General features: G+C 45.0%; 1 protein-coding gene across 1 annotated transcript; it reads right to left on the reverse strand.

The window, feature by feature from the left end:
- Positions 1-1,766: 1,766 nt before the first annotated feature.
- On the reverse strand, positions 1,767-13,910 carry TNNI1 (troponin I1, slow skeletal type). The gene is given in 7 exon segments (XM_036756808.1): positions 1,767-1,822; positions 4,150-4,260; positions 4,972-5,148; positions 5,952-6,041; positions 6,874-7,005; positions 8,318-8,359; positions 13,896-13,910. Coding segments are annotated over 6 exon segments (564 nt in total). The 3' UTR covers positions 1,767-1,822; positions 4,150-4,152.
- Positions 13,911-21,947: the final 8,037 nt, after the last annotated feature.

Raw genomic sequence — 21,947 nt, forward strand, 5'->3', positions numbered from 1 at the left:
TCGGGAGCTAAGCATGGCATGTAGTAGAGAGAATACCAATCTCTGAGTCAGGAGTCCAAAGACCTGGGTTCAGATGCCCCTTGGATATTTAATTGCTTTGTCATCTTAGGCAATTCACCACCCCACTCTTAGATCCTCATCCACAAAGTGGGGTGGATACTGGTCATTCTCCACACAGTATTCTAGTGGGTCAACAGATTTGTAAACACACAAGTCAGTCTATCTCTATGGCTCTTGATTTTCTCATCTATAAAATGAGGGGATAGATGATCACAGAAACACAGGATTCAAAAGACCTGTAAGCCACCCAATCCTGCCGACACTTGAACCATCATGCCCTCCAAAACATCCCCAACAAAGGGTCCTTCAGACTTTTTGTGAAAGCCTCTGGTAAAGAGGAAACCATTCCTCCCATTCCTCCACAGTTCTAAATGCTAAGTGATTTCCCCTAACATTTAACCAAAATTGGCTCTGCAATTGCCACCTATTGTTTCTAGTCATGTGGGCCTGGGCCAGGTGGAACAAGTCTAATCTTGTGGAAGAACCACAAGATAGCCCTGCCTTCAAATAATCGAAGACAGCTATCATATGCCATCTTTAGGTCCAACCTTCCCAGCTCCTTCAACCAGTCCACATAGTCAAAGCTCCTCACCACCATGATTGTCATCCTCTGCTTATCAATGTTCTTCCTACAATGTGGCACCCAGATGTGAACTCTGTACTCCAGATGTTGTGGTATTTATGGTGTTATCATTCCCATTTCACACATGAGGACACTGAAGCATCCAGTGGTCACATGGCTACCTAGAAGCAGAGGTGAGACTAGAACCTATGACTCCTAAGTCCAGTTCTTTCTATAGGAAAGGTCCTACAAGGCTTCTTATCTAGCCCAGCAGGAAGCTTATGGGATAACTGTCACAGTGTGAGTCGCTGGGGAATTAGAAATGTCAAAAAGTCTTCTCCCATCCCAGGTAGCCAAGTCACTGTATCCTAAATACCTTTTAATTGAAAAGCCCTCCATAGAATCAAAGAGCTTTCCAGTCTTCATACCTAGAAAATGTAATGCATAATGGTAATGGTGATGAGGGATGACCTCAGAAGCTAATTACTGTTTCAATTCCTTCCCAGAAAAGTGAAGATTCCCCTCCAGGCCATATATAAGGAGGCCCTCCGCTCTGGAGAGGAAAGTGGAGAGAGGTAGCACTATGGCCACAGCCCCACCAAATGCCTCCCCACCCTCAGTTCAAAGACTACTACCCTCACACACAAACACACATAAACCATTAGAGTTCCCACATGACCAGGAAACTGTAACATTTAATGGACAGCACATAACTCATTCTGGCCACACCTCATATACATAGAAGTAGGGAAAGGAGACAGTGTGGAGGGTTATAGGATCCATATCAGCCCTTCAGGGGCTAGGTGAGTGCTCTGGGGCCCAAGGGCAGGTAGGAGTGACAGACACATGACTCAAGATGCCTCTGGCCTAAAAATGAGCCCCGGAGATCCACTTAGCTGGGTGTGGTCTGGACCAATGGTTTTTACTTCCTTGATCCTGGGACATTTCCACTTTTCTCCTCCCTTTGGTTTTTATTCAGTTCCCAGTTCTGTAGAGGGTCTTGAGGCCAGGCCCAGCTGTATGGAAGAGTTGGGAGGGATAGGGCTATGACAAGGCTGTGGAGGTCCTCTGTCACAGATTCTGGTGACATCTCTGAAGATAGGCCGTGGGGACTTGGACTTGGACAGGGTTGGAGAACGGGGTGGAAGGTGAAAGGAGCCGAGGGTGAGATGGAGATCCTACAAAACTTGTGAGAGCAACCTGGGGAGACAAAGAAATAGAACGTGGTCAGTTCCCAATTGTTTGTGAATCATCCATAGCACACGTTTAATCATAGGTTGGCTTTCTCAGGCAGTCGGTGTATGCCTGGGGGAGGGCAAACCATACAATCACAAAATCTACATTGGAAGGGAACACAGAGGGCATCTCATCCAACAAGTCACCATCAGCCTGTACATGAAGATCTCCCATGACAAAGAACTCATCATCTCCCAAGGTGACTCACTGGGGGAGGGAGGGAGAAGGCAGAAGTCATTGAAAGGAATGCTGGATTTGGAGTCTAGGGTCTAGGGTTCAAATCTCAGCTCTACACATCATTTAATTGCTTTGATTCTTATCTGCATGACCTTGGGCAAGTCATTTATCTGCCTTTAGGCCTCAGTTTCCTCATCTGGAAAGATGAGGAGATTGAACTAGATGACGACCCTTCCATCTCTAAATCTATGATCTGATGGTTAGAAATTTATTTCTTATATCTGCCACTCTGCTGTTGTTTTTCCTTCTTTCTGAAAAGGACCATACCATCATGACTTGCCATGACTTGCGAATGAATTGGATTTAAGTGAGGGAGGGCTGTGCAAAGTCACCAGCCTCACTTTCACCTCCAGAGCCATCTGGGTCTGTGACAAGATATAGATCAGGATGACTGGAGGTGACTCTGAGCCAGGTGGCAGAGTGGATAGAGCGCCGGAGCTGGAATCAGGAAGACTCATCTTCATGAGTTCAAAACCAGCATCAGACACGTACTAGCTGTGTGACCCTGGGCAAGTCACTTAACTCTGTTTGCCTCAGTTTCCTTGACTATAAAATGGGGACAATAATAACGCCCCCCTCCCAGGATTGTTGTGAGGATCGAATGACATAATGATTGTAAAGCACTCAACACAATGCCTGGCACGTGGCAGTCACTTAATAAATGCTCGGTTCCATCCTTCCTTGCTAAGTCTTAACGTCAGTGTGGAGCTGTCCAAAGAGGCAAGGGGCTGCCTCAGGAAGCAGCAGGCACTCCCTCATGGGGTAACCGTGAGGATGTTGCAGAGGGGATTCATTGTCCAGGTTTAGGCTGGACTAGATGACCTCTGGAGCCCCTTCCATCTCATAGTTTGTGATTCTATGATGGTCTCAGTCCTGTACTCATTCACGTTGTGTTTTACACATTCATTTAGTGGCTTCTTGTGTGTGTGATTTATCTTCCCGGTTGGACTCTAAGTCATTGGAGAGCAATGACTGTACCATTCCACTTGCTGGGAGTGGTGCTGGTGGCACAGATGAGTCCGTGGACAAATGAACATTCGTCTAGGATAAGCATAGTCATGAGAGGATATCACCAAATCTGCTTTAGATCATTCAAAACTTGACCCTTCTCTGATAGCAGATGGTTGTTGTTCAGTCATGTCTGACTCTCCATGACCTCATGGTTTTCTTGGCAAAGATATTTAGAGTGGTTTGACATTTCCTTCTCCAATGGATTAAAGTGAACAGGGTTAAGTGACTCGCCCAGGGTCACTCAGCTTGTAAGTGTTTGAGGCCAGATTTGAACTCAGGTCTCCCTGATTCCAAGTCCAGCACTCTTTCCACTGTGCCATCTAGCTATCTATCCACAGGTGAGGAAACTGAGACAGGTGAGATGATGTGCTCACATTCTGTGAATAAGCCCCATCCCCATTCTGTGGCATCATGCTTTATCCCTGGCCTTGTCTACTTTCCCTCTTCAATCCTCACTCCCCCAACATCATTATCTGGGCCCATCTTCTTGGTCACAGCCAGCTCTGGCCTCATGTCTTCTTACTATTGGGTGAAATATTAAGGATGTTTGGTGACATCACCAGAATTTCTGGTCCCCAGAAACCATGCCATTACATTCTTCTATTGGACCCAACCATCAGGGAAGGCCCTGGGTCACCTTAGGTAGCCAGACTTCTCTCTAAGACTCAACACTCTTCTCCTTCACTACAATATAGAGTTGACATTGTTAGAACTGGAAGGAACTTAAGAGACTATATTGCCCAAGACCCTCATTTTACAGATAAGGCAACAAAGGCCTAGAGAAATGATGTGACTCACCCAAGGTCACACAGCTTAGAAGCCAACATCCAATCTCATGCCTTCTGTTTCTAAATCCAGTATGCTTTCTGCCATGCCAGATATCTTCTAAGCATGATTGGTCTACCCTGAACCTAACATTTCTCATGATTCTTATCCAAACCACAGACCTAGTCCATTTAAGACTAAGAGAGGTGAAGGATGAAGAGGAAGGTGACACAGAACCAGAGTGAAGGTGAGGTCGGGGTAGCCAGGGCACCTGGTACCTTTCACTGGGTGGTCGGAGACTTGGCTGCATCAAACATCTTCTTCCGGCCCTCCATGCCGGACATGGCCTCCACATTCTTACGCCAGTCACCCACCTCCACAGGCCGCTCCTGTAAGGCAGAGACATAGGCCAGAGTTGTAAGAGAAATGGCAGCCCAGGAAGTCAGTCATGAAGGAAAGCAGGCTAGGGGGGAAAAATCAGCTTCTTCAAAAAGCACAAAGTTCCCTTCCTGTTTCCCTTCCCTTTATCTCCAAGTCTGGGAAGGCTAGAGTACAAGGGAAATTGAAGAAATACAGAGATTTGAATGTAGAGGCATTACGGGAAGCATATGTTGGGGGGAGGTTCTCAGTGGTTGTTGTGTTATTTCAGGCATAAGTGTCCCAAAGGCAGGGTGAGATCTCATTCTTGTCTTCCTTAGTCCACTGCCTCTATTCTAGGTCCAGTCATTCATCCAGGATTATATCAATGTTTCCTAGTTAGCATCCTATTCTAATATAGTCCCTTCTGGGCAGGGACTTTACCACTAAGCTTGAAATTCCTCCAATGCAAAAACAACTTCCTCTCAATCCCAGTACTAACCAAGCTAGTAACACGGGGACCCCACAGGATGGTAGGGTTCAGTGATCAGTCACACCCCAAACTCCTAGCATATATCTATACCTTCTCCTTTACAAAGACATAAATAAATAATCAGACTCTAGTCTGGGCCAATTGGACAGTCCATCTGTCTAGCAGGAAATCTGGAAGTACTCCTATAGCTGTGAGGGGAAGTAACAGCTGGTGGTTGAAGGGGTGGGTGTGAGGAGAGAAGAGGCCCCACCTTCTCTGTGTCCTCCTTCTTCACAGACTTGAGGTTGGCCCGCAGGTCCATGGACACCTTGTGCTTTGAGCCCAGCAGTGCCCGGAGCATGGCATCTGCAGAGACACGGACCCGGCGCAGGGGTGGGCGTTTGAACTTTCCCCGAAGATCAAGCACCTTCAGCTTCAAGTCCTTGATCTGGCAGGAAGGACGGAGAGAGCAGCCCGTTAGGAGGGGGAAACCCTCAGGAGGATTCTTCTACCCATAGAGGGGATCCCAGAGCTTTAGGAGTCCAGTCAAAAGGAACCTCCCCCCGACCCCCTGCTCCCCAAGCAGATGACTTATTAGATGTGATAAGGGAGCTCTAACTCATGTGGTGGCCAAAGTTATGTGCCCTTTGACATTTCCTCTAATTCTGATTCTAGGACTCTATGGACTCCACTAACCCTTGGGTCAGTTCTCTCAGGACAGCAGAGATAAAATACTTTGCATAATCCACCTATCGGTTTACCTGAGCCCAACAGGCCAGCCTGATTGCCCAGCCCATAAACCTGTAAATCCCTCAGTGGGGTGCCTTATCTCTGCCCCCTTTTATTAAAGGGATTTGTTCTGTGAAGATTGGATTCAGTCAAAGGGCCACACTGGAAGACCTAGAGAGCCATTTGTGGCCTCAAGGCCACAAGTTCCGCACTCTGCTCTAGACAGAGTCCTTGACCTCCCTATCATTTGTTGTTGTGAAAAGGATGCTAGATTTGGAGTCAGGAGAATCAAGATCAAGTCCTAGCTCTACCAGGTGCTGAGTGTGTGGGCCATGTGTCCTCATGCATAAAATAAATCAAAAAAATTTTTTAATGTATGTGCTACGTACCTCCTAGGATTTTTGCAAGGAAAGCAGTTTTTAAACCTTAAAGTTCTATAAATCGTTCTTATGCATTCACAGTGTTACAGCTTTTCTCCATGTTCTCACCCCAAAACTCCCCTCAGCCTATGGAGATCCTCACCTCCCGGGTGTTATGGTTGCATTTGGCTTCAATGTCATACCTCTCCTCATCCACAACCTCTACCTTAGCATGCAGCTCCCTGCATAGATCCTGAGAAAACACAGATTGAGAGAAACAATGAAATTAGCCAACAGGCCCTGTGAGGCAAGGTTCACACCTAGGCCCTTTGTCTTGTCATCTTTCGCCTTCCCTCCCCACTCCCCCTTCTCCCCCATCAAATTACGTGTTCCAGAAAGAAGTTAATAGATTTATTCACACTAAGGTGCACATGGCTAAAAAGGCTTAACATCTGCTCCTTCCCAGGGGCATTCGGATCTTAATGAGGGATGAACTTTTATCAGTGGAATTTCAGGCAGGCTAGGTTGGGAAGCTTTTCAGGGGGCAGAAGGGACATTTCTAGTGCCTAGTATGAAATCACAGCACTACAAGGTGGGTTCCAAATGGACCATCTTCTGAACAATAAATTGTTTCCCCCTTACACATTCACCCACCAAACAATTTTCTATCCACTGACCACATGTTACATGACACTACCCTTTCCTGTCTTCATTCCTATGCCTGGAATGCCCTCACTCTAATTTTTCACCCATTAAATTCCTATCTATCCTTTAATGCTCCCCTGCAGTAAAATCTCACCTCCTCCATGCCCCTCTGTTGGCAATACTTTCCTCCTTAGACCTCTTCTCATGCTTTGCTGTGTCTCCTCCAATATCCTTACCATGTCATATTATATATTCTAATTATACAGATTGGAGTCTTCTCTGCCCAACACTGTAAGCTCCCTTGGGGGAAGGTCTTATCTAAACTTTGCCTCTTTCCAGATGCCTAGCACACAGCTCAGCACACAGCTCAGCACACAGCAAAGACTTCATTAATGTTTATTAGTAACAAATGTCTCCATCCTCCTCTACCCAAAGCTCACCTGCAGGGCGCTGAGTGACAGGCCTCGGGTCTCAAGCCTAGGAATCCTTTCAGCCAGGTATCTGGCCTTCTCAGCTTCCTTCTCCTCATGCTCTTGCTCCCAGCATTCCTTGGCTTTGGCCAGCATCAAGCTCTAGAGGGGCACGAGGATGTCAAGGAAAACACAGGTCCTGTCTTTCTCATTCTCCCCTTGGCATGTGGCTTTCTGCATTTCCATACTCAGGATAGAATGGGTGTAATTAATTGCAGGGGGTATATGTGTGAGAGATTTTTTTTTTGAGGGGGGAGGCAGGGCAATTGGAGTTAAGTGACTTGCCCAAGGTCACACAGCTAGTAAGTGTATCAAGTGTTTTGAATTTGAATTCAGGTCCTCCTGACTCCAGGGCTGGTGCTCTACTTACTGCATCACCTAGCTGCTCTGAAGAGTCTTCCATGGTGTTTGTTGGTACACAGACAGATTGAGCAGGCCACAAGCTAGGGTGATCCATGCGCCTGAGTCACTTTCCATCAAACCTCCTCCTTCCCTACTTTTAACTCTGCCTCTTCTAGACTCACAGAGCTCTAGAGTAGTGTACATCATCAATACCTCCTTCATCCCAGGGACTAATCAAAACACCTCTCAGGCACCTAGGATGAATTATCTGCCCACCCTTTGTGCACTGGTGCATTATGAGAGACAGAGGGTAGGTTCTGAGTGAGCTCTCCTACTATCCATCTTTTGCATCCTGTGGTAGGGCATCTTTATCCAGACACATTCACCTTCTCTCCTGGTCCTGGCCCTCCTGGGCTTCTGGGGAGTTCCCTCAGAAGAGGCACTGAATCTCCCCTATCAGATGGGGCCCTTCTTGAGGGAAAGAGACTATTCTGTTCCTTTTAGACTAGAGGGTCTTTAGGAGAAAAGACTACTTTCCCCCCATCAAACTGGAAGACACTTATGAGCAGGGACTATGTCTCTCTATAAGATGGGAAGCTCCTTGAAGGCAAGAACTACTTCCTTCCCTGCCCCCGCCATCTTGGAAGATTCCTTGGGGCAGGGACTACCCCTCCTCCATCAGGCTGGAAGCTCATCGAAGGTAGGTACTGTTTCTTCCCCATCAGATTGGGAACTCCTTAAGGGTAAAGACCATGTCTCTCCCTCCTCTGGATTCTCTCACAGTACCAGGTACTAGGTTCTGTGCACATGAGGATGTCAGTCAATGCTGTTAGCTGATGGACTAATTGGCTGATGGGTTGAATAGGCCATTGGGCTTGGAAATGCATATCTCAGACTAGCAGAGAAACTGCACAACTGCAGGATGTAGGGGCAGGAAGGAATAGGGGCTCTCATAGCCCAGAATAATGGTGCTAAGTAAGCCGTGTGCCTTCTATTCATCCCCAAGGATGGGATTCCATCCTCTTCTCTTCCCAGCTGGAAGTAGCCAGGGAAGCTTCAGGTTCAGACTCACCTTGAGCAGGAGTTTGCGGGAAGCTGTGATCTTGGATTTTCTCTGAGAGGGAAAAGAAAGGAAAAAATGGGAGAGGTAGATGAGATAAATATTGCAGGCCTGAAATTCTGGAGCGAGATGAGAGTTAGAGGGGAAATCTTCCCTTAAAAAGCTCCTCTGTTGGACTGATTTGAGAACCGTAAATTCAGGAAAGGAGACTATGTTCAATGGTTTTTACTTAGAAGACAAGAGACTTGGGTTCTAGTCGAGACTAGTACTGTCAGTTTAGCTACGTGACCCTCAGCAAATCACTGCTGCTCATCTTCCTGGCCTTCAGTTTCCTTATCTATAAAATGAAAATAATAATTTCTTTCTCACTTATCTTACAGGGTTGTTGTAAAGACAAAATAAAATGTTGAATATGAAATGGCCTTGAAACGCGTACAGACTTACGGTGACACAAATTATTATAATGATGATATTAACAGTCACACTTCACTTGTCTAGTACAATTTAGGAATGAAATGAGCCCCACAAATTATTTTTCCATGTAACTGAAAATTGTCCTTTTAAATGACATTAATTTAATTTAATTTTAACCATTGGGGATTCAAATCTTTCTAAAACATAAGGCCTACCTTCTTGGTTTTTTAAACAAAACTTTTAAACACAATTTCCATTTTCCTATCTTTGTAAATATCAGTGGCTATCCTAAGACCAGATACCCCTGGGGACTGCTGAGGGGGCTGGGACTATTTGAGACTACATTAAACAGTCCCAGGCTTCTGGGTTTTTTGAGTTTTGTTTCCTGCTTTTTATAATTTTCCTGTCTCCTCCCTCCATGTGAGTCTGTCTGCTGTCACGTCTTGCTATTATCAGCATTATCCTGCCTTAATAACTCTTATTGAAACTTCTAATCAGCTGTAGAACAGGAAACCAGATAAAGAAACACATTAAAATTGTATCTAAAATAAAAGTAAATACACTCCGAGTGAGGGGCTCTCCTTTGAGTAAAACAAATAAGCTTTAAATGTATGGACTTGGTGACGTAAAGGGCGATGGGATGTTGTAGAAAGAGCCATGGATTCGATGTCAGAGGAAATCAGTTTGAATCCTGGCTTTGCTACTTACAGTTTGACCTTGGTAAGTCACTTTCCTACTCTGGGATTCAGTTTCCTCATCTTAAAAGGGAGTGGGCTCTAGACGGCCTCTTCTAGTTTTCGATCTTCCGATCTGTTTTGACAGCTCAGAGGCCCGTTTTGCTTGCTTCCTGGCTCTCACCATACTATACTCCAGACAGGTGAGTTTGCCAGACAAGTGGCTAGTTACCATAAAAAAATAGCCACAGCTAAATTATCCTTTGCGAAATATCCAAGACTGTTTAGTATCAGATTGTGATACCACATGAGAGGACTTAGAAGGAGCAGGGGGGAACTAGACTGAGAGCCATCTCTTTGACTTTACCATTTTATTACTTCAAAAAGATTTGCCTAAGCTGTGCACCCCTTATTTTCTCTGTTTATTTCTTCCCTGAAATATTGAGTAAAGTTTTTTTCAACCCATTTGTCTTCTGTTAAGATAAGTTAGGGGAAGAAGGGGTGGTGTTGCCTGGGTCTGAGGAAGTGAAGAATGGTTGGAACCCCAAAAGAACCCAAGAGAGAGGGGCTAGTGGCAGCTACCAGCTAATTTTCCAAAGTACCCCAGAGAATGAGCCTGGGTTCTTTCTGCCAATGCTAATTCCTTGCTGTCCCAGGGCATTTTCTTATACAGGATTTCCCTGCCACCTATGGCATCTGTGGACCCCACTTCCCTCCATCACCTATCATTGTGGTCTCAGGGAAAACAGGCCTTTTAAAAAAAATTAGATCCCGCAAAATAGGATATAAATCTATAGCCCCCTAAATATCCCTCAAGGCATCCTCAAACTGTTTTGAATTATATGTCAATGCTCTCTTCCAGTAGCATAAATACTGTAATTCTTCCAACCTTGCTAAGCTCTGAGGCCTCTCTGACATAGCCCTGAGCCTCAGGGCTGTGAGGGGCTCAGAATATCCCCCAAACTGTAAGTCTTAATGAAACTACAGTGGCCAAGAGCTCAAAAGTTTCGCAGTGCTAACATCATCCAGGTCAAAATGAACCACCAGAGTCAGGGTTCCCCAGGCTACTTAAGGCCCTTTTCCAGGATTCCCTGTTGGCCTAACCCTTAAGCATCATTGATCTTCTATGGACTGGAGTGGAAGGACCCAGGATCCTCCTCCAATGTTCTTTCATCAAGGAATTTGCTCTGGTTCACCTTTACAAGAACATGGAGATCACCCCAGGGTCTGACTAGTTCCAAAGGGTATTTGTTCACTTGCTAGAGAGGGCAGTAAGGCTTGACCCCCAAACTCTTGTTTCTTCCCTGTCTCCAGCCTTTCTTTTTCAGTGACATAACACAAAACGTCACCAATCTCCATGAGCTCTGTCTTTGGAATCTTCCCCGCACAGGTATCAAATCTGGGGATTACACTGCCAGCCACACCCATCTGCTCTCCTGGTCCTTGTCCACCTGTGCAAACTGAGAGCTCTCTGAACATAAGACTCAGTCTCCCTTATCAGATGGAGGTCTCCTTGAAGGCAGAGCCTATTTTTCTCCCATCAGATTGGGAGTTCCCCAGGGTTAAGGTCTACTTCTCCCACATCACACTGGGAGCCCTTAGAAGGCAAAGACCACACCTATCTCCTCCTTCTTCTGGATCCTATCATGCTATCTCTTACAGGTCTCAAAAACAGAAGGAGTTCAGATGATGTTGACTGACTCATTGACTGATTTGGTCATCAGGCTTAGAGATGACAAGTCTCAGGGAGGCAGAAAAGCTGTGTAGTTGCAAGTATGGAGACAGGAAGGAACAGAGGCTGCCTTTCCCCTAGTTCCACTCCTCTCCTCAAATGCCCACCCCACCTTTACCAGGCTGGAGATTCAATTTGGTCACCCCAAATATCTTACCTCCCTTCAGTCATCCATCCCAGGAAAGGCAAGGAGAGAAAAGATCAGAACACAGAATGAATACAAAGTATAAATATATACTATAACGAAAGCATGCAGACTCATTGGAGAAAACCACCTAAGAGAAATAAGGGCAGTTCTAAAAGAAATCTGACAGTAGAGGTGTAGGGGGGTGCAGGGAGGAAGGTAGGGGCAGGAAAGGAAGCAAGTTAAAATAGAATAAACCACCACTCTCAGTTCTTGTGCTTCTCAGTGTAAGATGCCTCATTCCTTATAGGAGATTTTTCTCAGCCTTGTAAGACCCTGGTCAAGTCATTTCTGGCATACTGTTTTCAGTTCTGAGAGTCACATTTTGGGAAGGACATTAAGAAACCCAAAAGAATCCAGAAGAGGGCAACCAGGTTGGGGAAGTGTCTTTAGTTTATGCCAGATGACGATTGTTTGAAGGAATTGAGTTTATTTCACCTGAACTAAGGAGAAAACTTGGGGAGAATGTGATAGCTGTCTTCAAGTAGGACTGTCAAGTGAGAAAGGGAATAAGTTTGTCCTATTCAGCCTCAGAATCCAGAACTAGGAGCAATGCCTAGATATTACAAATAAGCAAACTTGGGCTCAGTGGCATTGAGTCTCCACAAATGAAGCAGGGTGCCTCAGGGGTCCCATCTCCCTCCTCTCTATTGGAGGTCTCCAAGCAAAGGTTGGATGGCCACTCACTGAGCATATTTTAGAAGGGTTTTTGGTTCAGATATGGGCTAGAAGATATGGTCTGTCTATAAGGTCCTTGCCAACTCTGACATCTTCACTCCTAGGAATTCAACAAAGATTTACTGAATGTCTATTATGTACAAGGCACTATGTTTATGGCTGAGATTCTAGCATTCTGCAGGGGGTGGAGTACTGAGTCATGAAGACCTAGGTTCAAATCCTGCTTCTGACACTTAGCAGTTATGTGACTTTGGGCAGGTCACTTAATTTTTCTGAGGGCTGTCTTCTCATATGAAATAGGTATACGTATACTTCCTGCATCATAGGGTCATTGCGAAAAAGGCACACTACGAGCCTTAAAATGCTACATAAAAAACAGTCCCATCAGTTACTCCCTAATGCCATGTGCCCCGAGTGAAAAGTAAAATACAGGGGCTGAAATCCACTCAGTTTATCTAATTAATGTGAAAAGAGAGACCAGGTAATTCCAACTAACGAATGTGAGTGGGGCAGCTAGGTGGCGCAGTGAATAGAGTACTGGCCCTGAAATCAGGAGGACCTGAGTTCAAGTGTGACCTCAGACACTAACTAGCTGTATGACTCTGGGAAGGTCACTTAACCCCCATTGCCTCCAAAACCGAAAAGAAAAGAAAAGTGTGACTTATTTTAAAGTTCTTACAGTAGTAACCTGGCAAGGTAATGGAAAGAACACAAACTTGGAGGTAAAGAGAGTTCTGGGCTCTTCCTAATGTTGCAAACCTGACCATATCCCTGCCCATCTACCCCACCCCAACCCCTCCTCTTAAATTTCAGTGGCTCCCTATTCCCACCAAGATCAGATATAAAACCCTCCATTTGACATTCAAAGCCTTTCATAGCTTTGAAACCATTCCCCACCTTTCCAGTATCCTCCAGCCCATCACCTGACACCCCTGCCCTACTCTTTGATTCATTGACACCGGCCTCTTTGCTATTCCTCAAACAAGACACCCCATTTTCTAGCTCTGTCCCCCAGGCGTGGTGTGTTTTCCCTCCTCATTTTTGCCTCCAGCTCCTTCAAGGCTTCCTTCAAATCCCAGATAAAAGCCTAACTTCTACAGGAAGTCTTTCCCAATCCCTCTTAATTCTAGTGTCTTCCCTCTCTTGATTATTTCCTATTTATCTTGGACATAGCTTATTTGTACATAGTTAGTTTTGTGTTGTCTCCTAGATTAGACTGTAAGCTTCTTGAGGGCAGGACTGTCTTTTGCCTTTCTTTGTATCTCCAGAACTTAGCACAGTGTCTGGCACATAGCAGTAACCTAATAAGTTTATTGACTGACTGCCTTCTTTTCTTCTTGTCATTTATATGACCTTAGATATGTCCCTTGACTTCCTCAATCACTTCTTCATCTGCTAAATGGAGACAGTAATAACTAATCTTCCTGCCACATAGAGTTGTAAGGATCAGCTGTGGTTAGATGGAGATCACTAGGGAAAATGAGATCAGGGATTACTGTTTTGTTGGTTTTGCTTTTCTTTGTATCCTCAGAGCTCAGCATAGTGCCTGGCACATAGTAGGTGCATTACAAATATTTATTGACTTGACTTATGTTCTGAAAATGACAAAAATGCTATGCAAATTTAAGGGCTCATTACTGAGGGAAGATGATTTCTAATAGCAGTTGCATTGAGGAATTTGGAGCAGTCTCAGATTAAAGGGTTTGGTTTTCATAAAGTACTTGGAGCCCCTCCCAAGAAAGCAACTTGTGATAAATGGCTGTACCTTCAGCCCAAGACTCCAGCCTCTCACCCACCCATCCATCCACCCCCTCAAACACACACACACACACACACACACACACACACACACATATGCACACTCGCGCGCACATGTATATACATTTTTTCCGGGGAGATCAGAATTACTTACGGTTCAGGCATGGTGGCAAGGAGAGCAGCACCTATAACCAACACAGACATAGGCTCATTAGCAAGGCATAATCCTAGATCTGGAGCTTGGGGATGTGTGAGGATTTCAGAGGCCATCTAGTCCAATTGTCTCATCTTACAGATAAGAAAAATGAGGCCCAGAGAGGAAATGACTTGACCAAGATCACACAGGTAAGTGCTAGAAGTAGGATTTGAACCCAGGTATTACCACTACTCACCCCCAACTCACTCTAGCCTAGCAGCCTGGTTGGGCACCTAAGCAGAGTTAGCCTCTTCAGCTCGAGGACAAGAGGGAAACAGCAGGACAGTGAAATTAGGACACAGCCGAGGAGAACCAAGTGAAGGTCCTCATCTGAATTCAGTGACCTGAACCAAATAGTGTTACTCTGGGAGAACGTCCTGGAGGAGGAAAGTTTTAGCTGGGATATTGGCAAGAAGGAAGGACAGCTACATTTCTGGGTAGACTGAACAACTGGCCAAGCAGTAAGATAGGAGGAATTCCAGGAAGCTAATGGTTGTCTCCGGCCTCTTCTGGAATGTTCACTGATGGACTCACTGAGTCCAGTAACAGAGATGGTGGAAAGTTGCCAGAAGGGAACAATTTTCAAGCACATGTTCCCTGGGAAGGGAAGAGAGGGGAACTCTGGTCCTCTTTTATTGATACATTAGCCCAGGCTTCTTGAACCATCTCGATGATGCCGTAGGCCTGGGGGTGAAATGGAGAGGGGGATACAGGGGAGAGCATGGTCAAAGTAAGCTCTGGGTGATGGAGGTCATATGTGGGCATGGCGGGCAGTGATGCCTTGAACATGTTGTCTGGGTCCTGAAGGGAGTGTATTTATTAGGAGATGGGAGATGGCCTGTGTGAGGGAGGACACAAGTAAAATAAAGAACATTGAACTGCAATTCAGAAGAGCAGCCTGAGGGCTCTCTCTTTGACCTTGGACTTCACCTTTCAGGGCTTCTGCTTTTTCATCTATAAAGTAAGGGGGCATATATGATCTAAGAGATCTCTCAGGACTCTTCTACTTCTAAAAGTGCTAGGATTCTGTGAAGGCTCAGGAGTGGGAGAAGATAATGTATGTATGAGATGTGGGGCTGTGGGGAGGTGGGGGTGCCTGGTTAGAATGGGAAATCTGAATTATGCCTTGATAAAATGAGGTCCCAAGTAAGGGGAAGAGCCCTGGACTTGGAATCAGAGGGTCTGGATTTGAATCATGACTCTGACACTAATTAACTCTATGACCTTGGGTACAAGTCTGTTTCCCCATCTGCAAAGTAAGCTAGTTGATCTCTGAGACCTCCTCCAGATCTAGCATCCTCTGATCAAATGGACCTGTGTGAGGTACCAGAGAATCCGAAGGAGAGTCCCGGAAGTTCAAGATTAAGAATTAGGACTTGCTCTAGGAAGCCGTTTCTGAAGAGAGGAGTATGATGTATTTTTTAATTCATTCTAGATTTGCCCCCTTCTTTATTCCCTCCCTCCTGTTCCCCTACATCTCTTTCCTGCCCTCCTTTTATCCTTCATGAGGTATTTACCTCTGATCCCCCAAGGGGAGGAAGTTTTTGTTAGTTTTCACTCTGCCTGACATTACTATCTCTCAGGAAGACCTTTAACCCCTCGCCTTTGTCCCTGCTACTGTCCCTGGTGGAAGGCTAAGGCTCTAGCCCCACAGTCCCAGCTTCCTTCCCATTAGAGGGAGAGAGGCGGAGTCAGTCCTGGGAGACATCTTATAAATTCTTGAAATGCTTGGCTGAAATTAGACCTTTTATGGCTGGCTATTTAATCCACTATTCCCGCTCATACCAAGATTCTGGGCAAGTCCAGAGAGAAATAGGAGCTGGTAAGGTCCCACAAGATCCACTCCCTGGATGAGTTTATCAATATTTGTCATGCTTTCATAATCTCTGTCTCCAGAAGTCAGTTCGAAGATGGACAGTTTTTATATCTACTTTCCTGAGATGGGCTAACACTATGCCAGTAAGCATATGCTAATGCCCATGTGTAAATACAGACTTCATCAAATGCCCACCGATGCTACCACCTCTATGGACCTTCCTGGCTGTATGTGTGTGCCCACAGCTCTTGTTACTAATATGAACCAGAGTTAAACTCCCCCTCACCCATCCTGGGCGCGTCTTTATTCCCTCCTAGTGAGCCCCTGGGGCCCCTTCCCTCAAAGAAGCCACTGATAACTTCCTAGAAAGGAAATCTGGGCCCAGGCACCCCCACTCTGCAGAAAGGGCCTCTCATTTGCTGACAGGCTTGGACTTGATGTGACTGTGTGGTATGCCTTTTGCATGTAAGTGAGGATTGGTATTTGATAAAGAAGGTAGTGGAGAGCAGCGTTGAGGCTTTACTGTATCCAGGATCCCATATTGCCAACCTCAGATGAGTGAAAAGTCCTTCAGGAAATGCATACCTGATTGAAGAGAAAGAGCTGCAAGAACGTTTACAAGTCAGAGTCTCTACTTCACAAAAACCAAGGAGAAAGATCTTTCAAAATGGAACGTTGGGTTAAAAATTAGGCAGAGGAATGTGTGTGTGTGAGTGTGTATGCATGTATGAGTCTAAGAAACTACACTTCTCATGAGTTTTAACAAACAGGGACATTAAATCCTATCTCAATTTTATTTCTACTTCTGTTCTCTCTCCTATCATTCTACCTCCCCGTGCTGACCCCAGACACTACGTCCCCAACTCAAGGCATCCTCTCTTCCCTGATGGAATTAGGACAGTATTCCTGTGCCTATTACTCTGGGTTCTGGGTCACCTCTCCTCTTCTCTAGCTGTCAATAAGAAACGCTTATCTTTTCCCTTCTCTAGAGTTGAACTGCCTGGATGTCACATTTCAGCTCCATTTGTCATTCCAATTAGAAAAACCAGCTTCCGTTGTTCCTAGAGACCCCAGACACCGCCATCCACCTGCAGAGAAGCTCGTACTCATATTGCACTGGATGCATTGATTCATGCACCCCAACTCTGAGCAGCCTTGAGTGATGCTCTCTCTGCTCTCCATCCAGCCCTGCCCTACCCTGTCCCTGCCCCTTTAGCCACTGCTATGCATCCCTTAGTGTCAACAGTGGTGAATTTGGTGAGGAGCATAGGAGTGTGAATTCCATGCCATTTTGGGGTGTCTCTCTGTCCCTAGCTTGTGCTATCAGCTCCTTTCCCCAGGTGCATAGATGATAAAGATATGTCCTTGTCTTCCCTGTAGGACACAGGAAAAAAAAGAGCAAGAAAAATTTCCTAGAGATATCTTTGGGATTGCTCAGTTCCTCCTCCCATCCCTATTCCCAAGGCTCTCAAATTCCATTCTCCACAAATTTCCCCATCTGTCTTCCCCATTTTGGGTTCCTTTGTAATCAATGCATGCTTTGAAGGAGTTTGCAAGTGATGAAACACATATCCTCCCAGTCCAGGTGGAGGGAATCCAGCCTAAAAAAAACTCAGCCACTCTCTGCTTGGAGATGCAACTTTCTCCTCTGACAATTGCTTTGAAGAAAATGGCATTCCTTTGTCCAGGAGAACCTTTCTGGGAGTTTTCTCAGATAATATATTAGACCACCAAACCCTCAATGGATGGGCACAAAATATTCACTCCTTCCCTCCTAGTCTTTCTGAGATCTCCTCACACCCTTTGTCCCTTGTTCCTATCTTACCTAGACTCAAACCCCAGCTGCTCTAGGATTCGCTTTCCAAGATCAGGAGCCAGGCTTCAGACACTTACCTACTATAGTCCTAGCAGAGCTGAGATGGTCTGGGGCTGCTGGAGGACGGCAGACTGCAAGGGGCTGAAGACTGGTGGAGACTATGAAATCTACGGTCCACAGCAACTGGCCAGTAAAAATAGAACAAGCTCTGCTCCCCTTCGGAGCACCCCCACCCTCTCTCCACCCCCTACACTATAGGCACACACTATAGATGCAAGCAGAGTCTGGGCAAACACTCCTCATGCTTCCCATACACACACACCTGCAGTGCACACACTTACAATCACACACACACACACACACACACACACACACATTTTGTGGACACAGTCCATAGACTAATACGAGACCATCCTTGGGCAGAAAAAGAAGGTTGAAGGCCATGAAGGACAGGGAGAAATGAGAGGCTGGGCAGGATCTGTACGAGTGGACAGTGAGATGAGAGTGGAAGACATTAAAAGATCTGGAGATGAGTGTGTGTGGGGGGGGATACATATGAGTGTATGTGTGCATGTACTGTGAGGCAGGGGACAGGTTTTCACGGGAAGCAGTGTGTTGTTGCTAAGCTATGGATTTATTCCTCAGCTCTTTGTCCTTAAGAGCAGACATGAAAATAAGCTCCCAAAGCCCATGAGATCAGAGACTAAATGAAGTCAGGCAGAGGGCCTAAAAGGAATCAGACTGAAATCCTCCAAGACATATGGTCAACTCTGCCTCTCCTTCTTAGTAAGTTTCCCTGTCACTGGTGTTTACAAGAGAACCCTGGGAGTATCTGGGATGGGGGAGATGGTTGAGCTTTATGGGGCTAATGACCGGAGCTGGGGATGGGTAACCACACTGTCAGTCAACAAGCATCTAAGGGCTTACTATGTCCACTGGCAATAGGAGACTGGTATGATCAATAGGGGTGGGTCTGAAGGTCTAGAGATGCTATGAAATCTTAGAAAGATGGGTTTCCAGGAACCTAGGTCACTGAATTCAGAACAAGCCACATATGAGGGTCCCCTTCCCCTCTTTGTTTCTAGCTGGACCACAGATGGGACCGTGACATGGCCTGAACCTCGTGGACTGCACCTGTTCTTTGGTTATTTTTAGGAGAGTTTTTGAACACATAATACCAGACCTATAGTCAGGGAAAGACAATGCCTGCTATGTTAATCCCCAAGGTTATTATAGTTAAGTTGCTAGGCTCAGGCTGGGCATGGGGCTGGATCCCCCTGGAGAGGGGGTGGGCAGAGGGAGCCGTTGGTGATGAACAGGGAGCTAATGGAGGGATCCTTTATAACCCAATATCCCCTTAAGAATTTTTTTTGGCTTTCATTGTTCCTTTCCCCCACCTCCTCACAAGGTGCTTGAGGGAGGGCAGGTATATATTCTAAGACAGGGGCCAAATACATGGCAGCAGATTCACAACACAATGGAGTACAGCCTAAATGAGAATAAAATGTAATTGGGAAATATCTAAGAAAATAAATAAAAATACAATAAAACAGAGATGCTACATTTTAAAACTAAGTCAATATGAAACCAATAGGGATCCTTAGGTAGGGATTAGTGGCCCACTAATTTGTGTTTGACACCACTGAGCTAGGAGACAGAGATAAGAAATCAATCATCGATCAGCACAAACACTCATGGTATACCAAGGTTTGTGATGTTCAGGAACCTGCCTCCTTTTCTCAAAAGCTTAAATTCTTTGTAGGCAAGACTGATTGCCCAGGGAGGCTTGCTGAAAGTATAGTGGGGAGAATGTTGGGCAGCATCAAGGTAGAAGGGATGTCCAAGAAGAAAGGCCGGCATGGGAAATGAGGAAGGCAAGATTGAGAAAAGGAGACCCGGGATCAATATCAAGAGAGACTCCATCGATTTATCAGTAAACATTTATTAAGCACCTACGAAGAGCCAGGTATCATGCTAAAGATTGAAGATAACAAAAATTAAATAATCCCTGCCCACAAAGAGTTGCTGTTCTATGTAAGGGAGTCTGGTAGAGAAGGGATTTTAAGCATAGCTCAGGCCCATCCAATAGATATATCCTCCCCAAAGACAGGAATGAGGCCTACAAAATCCACGGGGATTAATCAGAATTCTGGTCTTCTCAATTCCTTGGTTCACTATTTACTTAAATCTTTCTGTGGTAGAAAAAGTGTTTGATGGTTTTGTGAACCAGTGGAAGACAGTTCCCTCCTTAGGCCTCTTACTTTCTTTTCAGAGGTGACAATCAACAAGCATTTACTGAGTACCTAATAATCAACAAGCATTCATTAAGTGACTAATATATGTGTTAGGCAATAAGAATACAAATACACAAATGGACAGTGCTGCCCTCAAGGAGCTTACATTCTTCCAGAAGATAAATGTTCACAGATAAGTACTTACGGAGAGACACACACACACACACACACACACACACACACACACACACGCACGCACACACACATACACATCACACACATACACAGAAATACAGGGTAATTTGGGTAGTTCAGGACACATTGAGAGTAACTTGCAAGGCCTGTGCAACCAGAAGTTCCCAGCCCTCCCTATCACACCAAAATCTATTGTGGAATCAGCATTGGGCATGGAGTCAAAGGACATGGCTTTGATTCCTAGTTCTGATACAGTTGGGTCCCAATTAGTGCAACTGATGAATCCTGGGATGTGGTGCCATTATTCAACCTCACACTGCATGATTTCCATTGGGCAGCAATAAAAGATCTTATTTTACATGATTATAACTTCAAATAGGGTGAATTTGAATACATGGAACCACTTCTTGGAGTACCATACTTCCTTTCCTTGGACCCTAGTCTCCTCCACTCTAAATGAAAGGGATTTAGAGGATCTTCAAAGCTCTATTAATGCAGAACCATGTTCATTCTCCTCTTGCCTTTCTAGCTATAGCCCCTTCCCTTCTTTTGAAGCATGCCAATCTTAGCAACAGTATGTTTGGAGTGGGTGGCCTGTCCCTGTTGACCTCCCACCCCACCCCACCCCCCAAGTCCCTCTAGTTTTGCTTCTTTGCTGGGGATAGCAGCAGAGTCGTCTGGCGTGGATCCGGAGGCTATCTTTCTGTAATCTTCTCTTCTTGCCTTTGCCTCAGCCCCATAAAGCTGTCATCTCCCTTCTGCACACATCCTGCCCCAGGCTACAGCCACCTTTGTTTTCTGGCCCCAGGGCAGTGACCACACTTTTCTGGAGCTGGATATTCATGTCTGCTGTGTCAACAGAATTCTTCATAGCTGACCGCTTGCTTCTCCTTTTTCTCTTCAATTAAAATCAAATGAATTCAATTCAACAAACTCTTTATTTAAATTACTAATTTTATTATTAATAATTAATTAAATATATTAATAATAATTAATAATAATAATAAATTATTAAATTTTACTTAAATTACTATTTGCAAAGTACCTTGCCAAGTGCTGAGAAAAACAAAAAAAAATTGATGGAAAAAAAGCAACAAAAAAAATGGCATATTCCCTGCCCTCGAGGAGTTTACAATCTAAGGGGAATGAGGCAGCTAGGTAGCTCAGTAGATAGCCACTTAACCGCATTGGGACTCAATTTCCTTATCTGTAAAATGAGGGAGAAGGACTAGCTGACTGTCAAGGCTCCTTCTAGCCCTAAATCTATGATCCTGTGACCCTCCCTTGAATTCTTTTAATGCCATCTAGTTAGAAGCAGGGCCCAATATGTGAGATTTTGAAAGCACCCTAAGATCATAGGCTCATAGAATTAGAGTTTGAAGGGGCTTCAGAGACTAAATGGGCCCTCCCTTTATTTTACAGGTGAGGAACAGAGGCCCAGAGATATTAAATGACTTGCCCAGAATGACACAGCTAGAATATATCCGAGGCGGAATTTCAACCTAGGTCTTCCCTAACATCAAATCTGATTCCCTATCTATTCCTAGTCCTAATTCTAATCTTAACTCCAGGTTGAGCATTTCTGTTTGTCTCACTTCGTTTTGTTTGTTTTTCTATTTATTCATTAGTATATCCACTTATTTAGTTTTATTTTTAATGTTAATTTTTGTATTTTGAATTCCAGATTCTGTCCCTCCTTCCAGCCTCACCCCAGCTCATTGAGAAAGCAAGAAACATGATACCCATTATACAAGTGAAATCAAGCAAAACATACTTCTATATTAGTCATGTTGTAAAAAAAAAAAGTAAGAAAAACAAAGTGACCAAAAATATGCTTTAATCTGTACTCAAAGCTCATCATCTCTATCACTGGAGATGGATAGCATTTTTCTTTTTGTTACATTTTATTTCATAGGGGGGAAGGCAGGGCAATTGGGGTTAAGTG

Source organism: Trichosurus vulpecula, chromosome 4 (assembly GCF_011100635.1).
Source record: "Trichosurus vulpecula isolate mTriVul1 chromosome 4, mTriVul1.pri, whole genome shotgun sequence".
Classification (NCBI taxonomy): domain Eukaryota; kingdom Metazoa; phylum Chordata; class Mammalia; order Diprotodontia; family Phalangeridae; genus Trichosurus; species Trichosurus vulpecula.